This window comes from Procambarus clarkii, chromosome 11 (genome assembly GCF_040958095.1).
Source record: "Procambarus clarkii isolate CNS0578487 chromosome 11, FALCON_Pclarkii_2.0, whole genome shotgun sequence".
Lineage (NCBI taxonomy): Eukaryota > Metazoa > Arthropoda > Malacostraca > Decapoda > Cambaridae > Procambarus > Procambarus clarkii.
In genome coordinates, this window is record NC_091160.1 from 48,713,693 (window position 1) to 48,728,267 (window position 14,575).

At 38.1% G+C, this 14,575-nt stretch overlaps 1 protein-coding gene across 1 annotated transcript; it reads left to right on the forward strand.

Moving 5' to 3' along the window:
- Window positions 1-12,345: 12,345 nt before the first annotated feature.
- Window positions 12,346-13,723, forward strand: LOC138363729 (uncharacterized; the record flags this gene model as incomplete). Its single annotated transcript, XM_069323120.1, has 1 exon — window positions 12,346-13,723. A coding segment is annotated over one exon (690 nt), but the record flags the coding sequence as incomplete, so codon positions are not given.
- Between the last annotated feature and the right edge of the window lie 852 nt (window positions 13,724-14,575).

The window sequence follows — 14,575 nt, forward strand, 5'->3', positions numbered from 1 at the left end:
ACTATTCCCTGTTTTGTTCAACCAGTTTATTCCGCTAAAATTAAAGTCACCCATGACATAAGAAGAAGAACATAAGAACAAAGGTAACTGCAGAAGGCCTATTGGCCCATACGAGGCAGCTCCTATTCTATAACCACCCAATCCCACTCATATACTTGTCCAACCCGTGCTTGAAACAATTGAGGGACCCCACCTCCACAATGTTACGCGGCAATTGGTTCCACAAATCAACAACCCTGTTACTGAACCAGTATTTACCCAAGTCTTTCCTAAATCTAAACTTATCCAATTTATATCCATTGTTTCGTGTTCTGTCCTGTGTTGATACTTTTAATACCCTATTAATATCCCCCCGGTTATGTCCATTCATCCACTTGTAAACCTCTATCATGTCACCCCTAACTCTTCGCCTTTCCAGTGAATGCAACTTAAGCTTTGTTAATCTTTCTTCATATGAAAGATTTCTAATTTGGGGAATTAACTTAGTCATCCTACGCTGGACACGTTCAAGTGAATTTATATCCATTCTATAATATGGCGACCAAAACTGAACTGCATAATCTAAATGGGGCCTAACTAGAGCAAGATATAGCTTGAGAACCACACCAGGTGTCTTGTTACTAACGCTGCGATTAATAAATCCAAGTGTCCGATTTGCCTTATTACGAACATTTATGCATTGATCCTTTTGTTTTAAATTCTTACTAATCATAACTCCCAGATCCCTTTCGCAATCCGACTTCGCAATCACAACACCATCTAGCTCGTATCTTGTAACTCTATCATCATTACCTAACCTCAGAACTTTACATTTATCAGCATTAAACTGCATCTGCCAATCCTTTGACCATTTCAAAACCCTATCTAGATCAACTTGAAGTGATAGTGAGTCCTCCTCCGAATTAATTTCCCTACCGATTTTCGTATCATCGGCAAATTTGCAAATGTTGCTACTCAAACCTGAATCTAAATCATTTATATATATTATAAACAACAGAGGTCCCAGGACAGAGCCTTGAGGCACTCCACTTACAACATTTTCCCACTCTGACTTGATTCCATTTATACTAACTCTCTGTTTCCTTTGGTATAGCCATGCCCTAATCCAGCTTAATATAGCACCCCCAATACCATGAGACTCTATTTTTTTAATCAGTCTTTCATGTGGCACTGTATCAAAAGCTTTGCTAAAGTCAAGGTAAACAACATCGCAATCCTTACCACTATCAACTGCCTCAACAATGCTAGAATAAAAAGATGTTTAACAAATTTGTTAAACATGAACGGCCATTTATAAAACCATGACATAAATACTGTTAGATCTAGATGCTCTAGATATTTCATCCCATAGATGCTTTGCTTCCATTCTGTCTAAATTTGGTGGCCTATATATTACTCCTATTATAATATTATTAGCTTTTTCGTTTAATTCAATCCAAATAGTTTCTGTGTGTGGCTCTGTTTTGATTCCCTCTTTGAGACTACATTTCAAATTGTCCCTAACATATATGGCTACTCCACCTCCTCGTCTAATATATCTATCTGTGTGAAATAGTTTAAATCCATATATTTGATATTCAGCTAATAGTTCTCTATTTTCTACATTCATCCACGTTTCGGTAAGTGCAATAATATCTATTTTTTCTGTGCAGACAAGAGCATTTAATTCGTTAATTTTATTTCTTAGACTTCTACTGTTAGTGTAATATACCCTAAGTGAATTGTTATTTTGCGGACCTTCTCTTTCCCTGATCGTTTTGCCAATTCCTTTCTCCCACAAACACATACTTTTATTACCTCCTTCCTCCAAATCAATTCCCATACCTCTATCTACTAACAGTTTAAACCCAAACAAACACCTCTAACCACTTCTTCTAGCGAGTTCGCAACAGCAACAACCCCAGCTCTCGATAGATGCACCCCATCACGAGCATACATTTCATTTCTTCCATAGAAGTGTTCCCAGTTGTCTATGAAAGATATTGCATTTGATTTGCAATATCTTTCCAGCCGGCAATTGACACCAAGTGCCCTCGATATCCATTCATTTCCCACTCCCTTTCTTGGAAGAATGCCACATATGATCGGGATTCCTCCCTTGCTCCTAACTAATTATCTCTTATCGTGTTGAGTCTTTTATCAACCTGTAATTTTCTACATGATTTTCATGTAGAAAATTACAGGATTTTCACTACTACTACACTACATCACTACTCCTTCTTTAATATTGGGACCCCGTTAGTAACCCTCCAGGCTGTTGGCACAATGCCAGTTCCGATATATTTTTGTAATATACTCGCTTGAGTACCATTGAGTTTCTACTTGTATTCTTAAGAACATAAGAACATAAGAACAAAGGTAACTGCAGAAGGCCTATTGGCCCATACGAGGCAGCTCCTATTCTATAACCACCCAATCCCACTCATATACTTGTCCAACCCGTGCTTGAAACAATCGAGGGACCCCACCTCCACAATGTTACGCGGCAATTGGTTCCACAAATCAACAACCCTGTTACTGAACCAGTATTTACCCAAGTCTTTCCTAAATCTAAACTTATCCAATTTATATCCATTGTTTCGTGTTCTGTCCTGTGTTGATACTTTTAATACCCTATTAATATCCCCCCGGTTATGTCCATTCATCCACTTGTAAACCTCTATCATGTCACCCCTAACTCTTCGCCTTTCCAGTGAATGCAACTTAAGCTTTGTTAATCTTTCTTCATATGAAAGATTTCTAATTTGGGGAATTAACTTAGTCATCCTACGCTGGACACGTTCAAGTGAATTTATATCCATTCTATAATATGGCGACCAAAACTGAACTGCATAATCTAAATGGGGCCTAACTAGAGCAAGATATAGCTTGAGAACCACACCAGGTGTCTTGTTACTAACGCTGCGATTAATAAATCCAAGTGTCCGATTTGCCTTATTACGAACATTTATGCATTGATCCTTTTGTTTTAAATTCTTACTAATCATAACTCCCAGATCCCTTTCGCAATCCGACTTCGCAATCACAACACCATCTAGCTCGTATCTTGTAACTCTATCATCATTACCTAACCTCAGAACTTTACATTTATCAGCATTAAACTGCATCTGCCAATCCTTTGACCATTTCAAAACCCTATCTAGATCAACTTGAAGTGATAGTGAGTCCTCCTCCGAATTAATTTCCCTACCGATTTTCGTATCATCGGCAAATTTGCAAATGTTGCTACTCAAACCTGAATCTAAATCATTTATATATATTATAAACAACAGAGGTCCCAGGACAGAGCCTTGAGGCACTCCACTTACAACATTTTCCCACTCTGACTTGATTCCATTTATACTAACTCTCTGTTTCCTTTGGTATAGCCATGCCCTAATCCAGCTTAATATAGCACCCCCAATACCATGAGACTCTATTTTTTTAATCAGTCTTTCATGTGGCACTGTATCAAAAGCTTTGCTAAAGTCAAGGTATACAACATCGCAATCCTTACCACTATCAACTGCCTCAACAATGCTAGAATAAAAAGATAACAAATTTGTTAAACATGAACGGCCATTTATAAAACCATGTTGCAACTCAATTATTAATTTATGTTTTTCAAGATGAAGACGAATTTTATTTGCTATTATAGATTCGAGTAACTTTCCCACAATAGACGTTAGGCTAATTGGTCGATAGTTAGACGCAAGTGATCTATCTCCTTTCTTAAAAACTGGTATCACATTAGCAACTTTCCAAAACTCTGGCACTCTGCCTGACTCTATTGATTTATTAAATATGGTTGACAGTGGGTCACAAAGCTCCTCTTTGCATTCTTTAAGCACCCTAGCAAACACTTCATCCGGCCCTGGGGATTTGTTTGGTTTGAGTTTTACTATTTGTTTAAGAACATCCTCCCTGGTAACTGCTAAACTCGTCAACCTGTCCTCGTCCCCACCCACATAGACTTGTTCGGCTGAAGGCATATTGTTAAGTTCCTCTTTAGTAAATACAGATACAAAATATTTATTAAAAATACTACTCATCTCTTCATCACTATCTGTTATTTGACCTGTCTCAGTTTTTAATGGACCTATCCTTTCCCTAGTCTTAGTACGATATAACTGAAAAAACCCTTTAGGATTTGTCTTTGCTTGCCCTGCTATGCGAACTTCATAGTTTCTTTTTGCTTTCCTTATCTCTTTTTTAACATTTCTAACCAGTTGTACGAATTCCTGTTCTAAAGTGACCTCCCCATTTTTAATCCTTTTGTACCAAGCTCTCTTTTTACCTATAAGGTTCTTCAAATTCTTTGTTATCCACTTTGGGTCATTAGTATACGATCTATTCAATTTGTATGGTATACTACGTTCCTGTGCTTTGTTTAGAATATTCTTAAATAAGTTATATATTGAATCCACATCGAAATCCCCATTTAAGTCACCTATCGCTGGGTTCATGTCTCGCTCCAAGACCGGCCCACACCCCATACCCAAGCCTTTCCAATCAATTTGACCCAAAAAATTTCTTAGGCTATTAAAATCAGCTTTTCGAAAATCTGGCACTTTAACAGAATTTTCTCCTACTGGTCTATTCCATTCTATGCTAAATCTGATTTCTTTGTGATCACTGCTCCCTAGCTCACTCCCTATTTCGATGTCATTAATTTGCGTTTCCCTGTTAGTTAACACTAAATCTAAAATATTATTTTCCCGTGTTGGTTCCTTAATGTGTTGCGTAAGAAAGCAATCGTCAATTAATTCTAGAAAATCTTCTGCTTCACTATTCCCTGTTTTGTTCAACCAGTTTATTCCGCTAAAATTAAAGTCACCCATGACATAAATACTGTTAGATCTAGATGCTCTAGATATTTCATCCCATAGATGCTTTGCTTCCATTCTGTCTAAATTTGGTGGCCTATATATTACTCCTATTATAATATTATTAGCTTTTTCGTTTAATTCAATCCAAATAGTTTCTGTGTGTGGCTCTGTTTTGATTCCCTCTTTGAGACTACATTTCAAATTGTCCCTAACATATATGGCTACTCCACCTCCTCGTCTAATATATCTATCTGTGTGAAATAGTTTAAATCCATATATTTGATATTCAGCTAATAGTTCTCTATTTTCTACATTCATCCACGTTTCGGTAAGTGCAATAATATCTATTTTTTCTGTGCAGACAAGAGCATTTAATTCGTTAATTTTATTTCTTAGACTTCTACTGTTAGTGTAATATACCCTAAGTGAATTGTTATTTTGCGGACCTTCTCTTTCCCTGATCGTTTTGCCAATTCCTTTCACCCACAAACACATACTTTTATTACCTCCTTCCTCCAAATCAATTCCCATACCTCTATCTACTAACAGTTTAAACCCAAACAAACACCTCTAACCACTTCTTCTAGCGAGTTCGCAACAGCAACAACCCCAGCTCTCGATAGATTTATGCCTCTCCTGAATACCTCGTCATGAGATAGATTTACTTGGCTTAGGCCACTCAATACTAAATTCTTCTTTTATATTTAAGAACATACATAAGAACATAAGAACAAAGGTAACTGCAGAAGGCCTATTGGCCCATACGAGGCAGCTCCTATTCTATAACCACCCAATCCCACTCATATACTTGTCCAACCCGTGCTTGAAACAATCGAGGGACCCCACCTCCACAATGTTACGCGGCAATTGGTTCCACAAATCAACAACCCTGTTACTGAACCAGTATTTACCCAAGTCTTTCCTAAATCTAAACTTATCCAATTTATACCCATTGTTTCGTGTTCTGTCCTGTGTTGATACTTTTAATACCCTATTAATATCCCCCCGGTTATGTCCATTCATCCACTTGTAAACCTCTATCATGTCACCCCTAACTCTTCGCCTTTCCAGTGAATGCAACTTAAGCTTTGTTAATCTTTCTTCATATGAAAGATTTCTAATTTGGGGAATTAACTTAGTCATCCTACGCTGGACACGTTCAAGTGAATTTATATCCATTCTATAATATGGCGACCAAAACTGAACTGCATAATCTAAATGGGGCCTAACTAGAGCAAGATATAGCTTGAGAACCACACCAGGTGTCTTGTTACTAACGCTGCGATTAATAAATCCAAGTGTCCGATTTGCCTTATTACGAACATTTATGCATTGATCCTTTTGTTTTAAATTCTTACTAATCATAACTCCCAGATCCCTTTCGCAATCCGACTTCGCAATCACAACACCATCTAGCTCGTATCTTGTAACTCTATCATCACCACCTAACCTCAGAACTTTACATTTATCAGCATTAAACTGCATCTGCCAATCCTTTGACCATTTCAAAACCCTATCTAGATCAACTTGAAGTGATAGTGAGTCCTCCTCCGAATTAATTTCCCTACCGATTTTCGTATCATCGGCAAATTTGCAAATGTTGCTACTCAAACCTGAATCTAAATCATTTATATATATTATAAACAACAGAGGTCCCAGGACAGTGCCTTGAGGCACTCCACTTACAACATTTTCCCACTCTGACTTGATTCCATTTATACTAACTCTCTGTTTCCTTTGGTATAGCCATGCCCTAATCCAGCTTAATATAGCACCCCCAATACCATGAGACTCTATCTTTTTAATCAGTCTTTCATATGGCACTGTATCAAAAGCTTTGCTAAAGTCAAGGTATACAACATCGCAATCCTTACCACTATCAACTGCCTCAACAATGCTAGAATAAAAAGATAACAAATTTGTTAAACATGAACGGCCATTTATAAAACCATGTTGCGACTCAATTATTAATTTATGTTTTTCAAGATGAAGACGAATTTTATTTGCTATTATAGATTCGAGTAACTTTCCCACAATAGACGTTAGGCTAATTGGTCGATAGTTAGACGCAAGTGATCTATCTCCTTTCTTAAAAACTGGTATCACATTAGCAACTTTCCAAAACTCTGGCACTCTGCCTGACTCTATTGATTTATTAAATATGGTTGACAGTGGGTCACAAAGCTCCTCTTTGCATTCTTTAAGCACCCTGGCAAACACTTCATCCGGCCCTGGGGATTTGTTTGGTTTGAGTTTTACTATTTGTTTAAGAACATCCTCCCTGGTAACTGTTAAACTCGTCAACCTGTCCTCGTCCCCACCCACATAGACTTGTTCGGCTGAAGGCATATTGTTAAGTTCCTCTTTAGTAAATACAGATACAAAATATTTATTAAAAATACTACTCATCTCTTCATCACTATCTGTTATTTGACCTGTCTCAGTTTTTAATGGACCTATCCTTTCCCTAGTCTTAGTACGATATAACTGAAAAAACCCTTTAGGATTTGTTTTTGTTTGCCCTGCTATGCGAACTTCATAGTTTCTTTTTGCTTTCCTTATCTCTTTTTTAACATTTCTAACCAGTTGTACGAATTCCTGTTCTAAAGTGACCTCCCCATTTTTAATCCTTTTGTACCAAGCTCTCTTTTTACCTATAAGGTTCTTCAAATTCTTTGTTATCCACTTTGGGTCATTAGTATTCGATCTATTCAATTTGTATGGTATACTACGTTCCTGTGCTTTGTTTAGAATATTCTTAAATAAGTTATATATTGAATCCACATCGAAATCCCCATTTAAGTCACCTATCGCTGGGTTCATGTCTCGCTCCAAGACCGGCCCACACCCCATACCCAAGACTTTCCAATCAATTTGACCCAAAAAATTTCTTAGGCTATTAAAATCAGCTTTTCGAAAATCTGGCACTTTAACAGAATTTTCTCCTACTACTCTATTCCATTCTATGCTAAATCTGATTTCTTTGTGATCACTGCTCCCTAGCTCACTCCCTATTTTGATGTCATTAATTTGCGTATCCCTGTTAGTTAACACTAAATCTAAAATATTATTTTCCCCTGTTGGTTCCTTAATGTGTTGCGTAAGAAAGCAATCGTCAATTAATTCTAGAAAATTCTAGAAATGAAATGTATGCTCGTGATGGGGTGCATCTATCGAGAGCTGGGGTTGTTGCTGTTGCGAACTCGCTAGAAGAAGTGGTTAGAGGTGTTTGTTTGGGTTTAAACTGTTAGTAGATAGAGGTATGGGAATTGATTTGGAGGAAGGAGGTAATAAAAGTATGTGTTTGTGGGAGAAAGGAATTGGCAAAACGATCAGGGAAAGAGAAGGTCCGCAAAATAACAATTCACTTAGGGTATATTACACTAACAGTAGAAGTCTAAGAAATAAAATTAACGAATTAAATGCTCTTGTCTGCACAGAAAAAATAGATATTATTGCACTTACCGAAACGTGGATGAATGTAGAAAATAGAGAACTATTAGCTGAATATCAAATATATGGATTTAAACTATTTCACACAGATAGATATATTAGACGAGGAGGTGGAGTAGCCATATATGTTAGGGACAATTTGAAATGTAGTCTCAAAGAGGGAATCAAAACAGAGCCACACACAGAAACTATTTGGATTGAATTAAACGAAAAAGCTAATAATATTATAATAGGAGTAATATATAGGCCACCAAATTTAGACAGAATGGAAGCAAAGCATCTATGGGATGAAATATCTAGAGCATCTAGATCTAACAGTATTTATGTCATGGGTGACTTTAATTTTAGCGGAATAAACTGGTTGAACAAAACAGGGAATAGTGAAGCAGAAGATTTCTAGAATTAATTGACGATTGCTTTCTTACGCAACACATTAAGGAACCAACACGTGAAAATAATATTTTAGATTTAGTGTTAACTAACAGGGAAACGCAAATTAATGACATCGAAATAGGGAGTGAGCTAGGGAGCAGTGATCACAAAGAAATCAGATTTAGCATAGAATGGAATAGACCAGTAGGAGAAAATTCTGTTAAAGTGCCAGATTTTCGAAAAGCTGATTTTAATAGCCTAAGAAATTTTTTGGGTCAAATTGATTGGAAAGGCTTGGGTATGGGGTGTGGGCCGGTCTTGGAGCGAGACATGAACCCAGCGATAGGTGACTTAAATGGGGATTTCGATGTGGATTCAATATATAACTTATTTAAGAATATTCTAAACAAAGCACAGGAACGTAGTATACCATACAAATTGAATAGATCGTATACTAATGACCCAAAGTGGATAACAAAGAATTTGAAGAACCTTATAGGTAAAAAGAGAGCTTGGTACAAAAGGATTAAAAATGGGGAGGTCACTTTAGAACAGGAATTCGTACAACTGGTTAGAAATGTTAAAAAAGAGATAAGGAAAGCAAAAAGAAACTATGAAGTTCGCATAGCAGGGCAAGCAAAGACAAATCCTAAAGGGTTTTTTCAGTTATATCGTACTAAGACTAGGGAAAGGATAGGTCCATTAAAAACTGAGACAGGTCAAATAACAGATAGTGATGAAGAGATGAGTAGTATTTTTAATAAATATTTTGTATCTGTATTTACTAAAGAGGAACTTAACAATATGCCTTCAGCCGAACAAGTCTATGTGGGTGGGGACGAGGACAGGTTGACGAGTTTAGCAGTTACCAGGGAGGATGTTCTTAAACAAATAGTAAAACTCAAACCAAACAAATCCCCAGGGCCGGATGAAGTGTTTGCTAGGGTGCTTAAAGAATGCAAAGAGGAGCTTTGTGACCCACTGTCAACCATATTTAATAAATCAATAGAGTCAGGCAGAGTGCCAGAGTTTTGGAAAGTTGCTAATGTGATACCAGTTTTTAAGAAAGGAGATAGATCACTTGCGTCTAACTATCGACCAATTAGCCTAACGTCTATTGTGGGAAAGTTACTCGAATCTATAATAGCAAATAAAATTCGTCTTCATCTTGAAAAACATAAATTAATAATTGAGTCTCAACATGGTTTTATAAATGGCCGTTCATGTTTAACAAATTTGTTATCTTTTTATTCTAGCATTGTTGAGGCAGTTGATAGTGGTAAGGATTGCGATGTTGTATACCTTGACTTTAGCAAAGCTTTTGATACAGTGCCACATGAAAGACTGATTAAAAAAATAGAGTCTCATGGTATTGGGGGTGCTATATTAAGCTGGATTAGGGCATGGCTATACCAAAGGAAACAGAGAGTTAGTATAAATGGAATCAAGTCAGAGTGGGAAAATGTTGTAAGTGGAGTGCCTCAAGGCTCTGTCCTGGGACCTCTGTTGTTTATAATATATATAAATGATTTAGATTCAGGTCTGAGTAGCAACATTTGCAAATTTGCCGATGATACGAAAATCGGTAGGGAAATTAATTCGGAGGAGGACTCACTATCACTTCAAGTTGATCTAGATAGGGTTTTGAAATGGTCAAAGGATTGGCAGATGCAGTTTAATGCTGATAAATGTAAAGTTCTGAGGTTAGGTAATGATGATAGAGTTACAAGATACGAGCTAGATGGTGTTGTGATTGCGAAGTCGGATTGCGAAAGGGATCTGGGAGTTATGATTAGTAAGAATTTAAAACAAAAGGATCAATGCATAAATGTTCGTAATAAGGCAAATCGGACACTTGGATTTATTAATCGCAGCGTTAGTAACAAGACACCTGGTGTGGTTCTCAAGCTATATCTTGCTCTAGTTAGGCCCCATTTAGATTATGCAGTTCAGTTTTGGTCGCCATATTATAGAATGGATATAAATTCACTTGAACGTGTCCAGCGTAGGATGACTAAGTTAATTCCCCAAATTAGAAATCTTTCATATGAAGAAAGATTAACAAAGCTTAAGTTGCATTCACTGGAAAGGCGAAGAGTTAGGGGCGACATGATAGAGGTTTACAAGTGGGTGAATGGACATAACAAGGGGGATATTAATAGGGTATTAAAAGTATCAACACAGGACAGAACACGAAACAATGGGTATAAATTGGATAAGTTTAGATTTAGGAAAGACTTGGGTAAATACTGGTTCAGTAACAGGGTTGTAGATTTGTGGAACCAATTGCCGCGTAACGTGGTGGAGGTGGGGTCCCTCGATTGTTTCAAGCGCGGGTTGGACAAGTATATGAGTGGGATTGGGTGGTTATAGAATAGGAGCTGCCTCGTATGGGCCAATAGGCCTTCTGCAGTTACCTTTGTTCTTATGTTCTTATGTTCTTATTATAAATAAGAGCGGCCTCGTATGGACCAATAGGCCTTCTGCAGTAAGCTTTATTCTTATGTTCTTATGTGGACAGAGGTTCCTATATGAGGAGCCCCAGCATAGTACGTCCGCCTCGGGTTATGGCAAGCCATCAACTGGTTACTGGCGCCTGGATATCTCGACAAGAGAACTTGCACCTAACGTACTATCTTGCAAATAGCTGAAAAATCATGACGTCTACTTGCCTAATTTTGTTTACAAAATATTCGACGGTCAAAATCATGTCATCTGTCAAAAAATGGTAAAGAAACAATAATGACATACAAATTATGGACCCCCTCTAGTTTGGACCTAGTTTGTGGAGAGGAGGAATTAATGTGGAAGGCGGTGTAAGGTCCTGTTAATTATTACTAATCATAAATGTCACTTTCTGTACCCGACTCCATTCCAGATAGTAACTGAATAAGTGGCCGCTGTAAAACCTTGTTGTTTAAAGATAGACAGAAGGCAACATAAGTAAATAAGACTCAAATAATAAATTAACTATATATTACATTAAAACAAACTACATGTAAGTATATATACTAAACCTTGGTATCCTACTAAGTACCTGTAAATTATACAACCTGGGATTTCACTGAATATAGAACTTTGGAGGCTTCAACTGAAGTTAATCCAAGTTTTACACATAACCCTAAGCACTCTGGTGTAGGTAAAGTAGTTCATGAACCACACCAACTTCAGATATAGCGTTATCTCACAGCGTTAGTGTGGTTTCTTCAAGTGCTCCACTAATTTTCTCATTGATATATATTACGTCAGCGTCATTTCTTTGTGTATCTGAAGCTGGAGGGTACTGTTGATGAAATACTTTACCTACACCAGAGTGCTTAGGGTTATGTGTAAAACTTGAATTAGCTTCAGTAGAAGCCTCAAAACTTTCTGAGGATTCTGTGGAATCCAAGGTTGTATAACTTATACCATGTCATGGAATAAGGAGTAAGGTGGACGCCTGGGAGTACCGTGATAGCTGGTTCGAGTCCCCACATTGCTCCAATTGATTTTCTCACAGACAACTACTTCAGCACCCACGACTATTACAACATTGACAACTATTATAACACTAACAACTAATACAACACTGACAACTATTATAAATCTGACAACTATTGCAACAGTATCCTTGAATACTTATAAAAATTTTCAGTGACTTATGAGTCTAGTAAAGATGTCAGAATAGTTTTATTAGTTGTAGTTTCAGCAGGAGCATTAACCTGGCGCGTGTCTGCTGCAGGTGGCGTGGGTGGCGGCGCTGCTCTGCGGCCTCGCTGCTGGAGTCTGCGAGCCAGACTGCAGCGGCCCTTCCCCTCCGCCAATTACACCGGATCCTCTCAACTGCACTCAGTTTTACCTCTGTTTGGCGACCGACTTGCCCTCGGACGCTCCTGGGTCTTGTCCAGCTGGTACATCCTTCAACCCAACAGCCGTAGATTGTTCTGGTACCACACCTTGTAGACCAAACTGCATGCTACCAGCGTGCAATTCAACATGCACCAATAACCTAGAGAAGATCTATGACCGGACGAATTGCAACCGCTACTTTATTTGCTATGGAGACAGCTTCTTGGGGCCATTCGACTGCCCAGCGGACAGACCTTACTTTGACGGCGTGAAGCAGGCCTGCAGTGCGGACAAGCGCGGGTGTTGCATCGACCCGTGTATTGCCTACTGCTATGCCGCAGGGACAGAGACACCCGACCCCTATGACTGCACCAAGTACTACTTGTGTGTCGATGTGGGACTACCTTACGAGATGTTCCATAATACCTGCCCTTCAGGGTCCACCTTTGACCTACAGCTGGGTCACTGTGAGGTCGGCGCCGCTTGTAATATACTGTGTGTCGACACCACGTTCCCCGGGGAAGGAACAACCTCCCATTGGTTAACAACGGTGGCTCCATCCAGCCACCCTTGAGACCTGCTCAGGATCCTTGCTATTCAACACTGACCCTGCCTTCCCTTACTGTGTCCAGCCCGACGACTGCCCTCACCCAGCGATCTGAGCCCACCTACCTTTAGGTGGTGCTACCTTGAGGTGCTTCCGGGGCTTAGCGTCCCCGCGGTTCGGTCGTCGACCAGGCCTCCTGCAGACCTTTGGTCGGACTTGAGAAGAAAAACTCTCAAAGCCAACTCCATTTAAACCTAGACCTTAGGTACTTCCACCACCTACCTGAGACAACTACCATCCTGGGTCCTCCACCTGTACTTGTTTCCACTAATTACACTTGTGCATCCCACCTGCATCTGATCAGTCCACTCTTTACACGCTGAAACTTATAATGAATATTTTGAAGCAAATAATTCTGAACTTTAAGCAAGTAATGTAAAACTTGAAGTACATAATGTATATCGTTTTAAATAAGGTATAACTTAGAGGAAGTAATGACCAGCTTAAACCAAATAACGTATAGCGAGGCAAATAATGTATAACCAAATATTTGCAACTTAAGCCAAATATGTATAACTTATACCATATAGCTATACTTTCAACTAAATATGTAAACCTTGTAGCAAGGAATATACAACCTGAAGCAAATTATGTATTCCGTATATAAATTAAAGTATTGCTGGAAACAAACTGTAAAGTTTTCATCAAGTAAACAGTCCAAAACTAACTGCTGAGTTTACCTTCCCTGGAGAAGAGTGAATGCAAAGATAGAGGAACACGTTACCGTGATTTTTAACATCAGTAACTAGTCACAGTCATAGTCAAAGTAGCAGTTGTAGCACGTCTCAGTAGTGGTAATAGTTGTAGTAGCAACAGTTTCAGAACCAATGATTGTCTCAATGGTAGTAATAGCGGAAGTAGTAATAGTAATCAAAGTAGCAGTTACGTTAGCAGTGGCAGAATTACAATAGTAGTAAAGTTGCAGAAGTAGTTAGTCATATTAGTAGTAACATAGCAGTAGTTACAGTGATTCTAGTATTATAAAAACTAATAATAATTATACTAAGATTAGTGGTAGAACAAATCTTGTTCACAATAGAATCAAACTTTACTTTATAACCAAAATGCAGAGATTCAATTTTTTTTAAATACAGCTTGTTATATCCAAGTAGAAGTAGATCTAATTGTGGCTGTAATTGTAGTAATATAAGTTGTAGTAAGATTAGTTGTACACTTATATGTCATAGAAAGATTACTTGTACAATTATTTGTCGAAGAAAGATTAGATGTAGCAGTGAAGACATGCGCATCATTCCAATAACTTCACGACGGCTGACAATTTTCCCACCAATTAATCAACAGGATTTTACCCAAGTCCTTATATATCGTGTGAATACTCTCAAATGCCTCTAAGCTCTAACCACAATTTCACAGAGGCGCACTTCCAAATAACATAAACGACAATAACAGCAGGAACTTTAAGAATTATGCCTCGTGGCATTCATTCATTCCGACTTCATTTATACTGACACTGTTTGCGGCTTCTTAGCCAAGTTGTGACCAAATT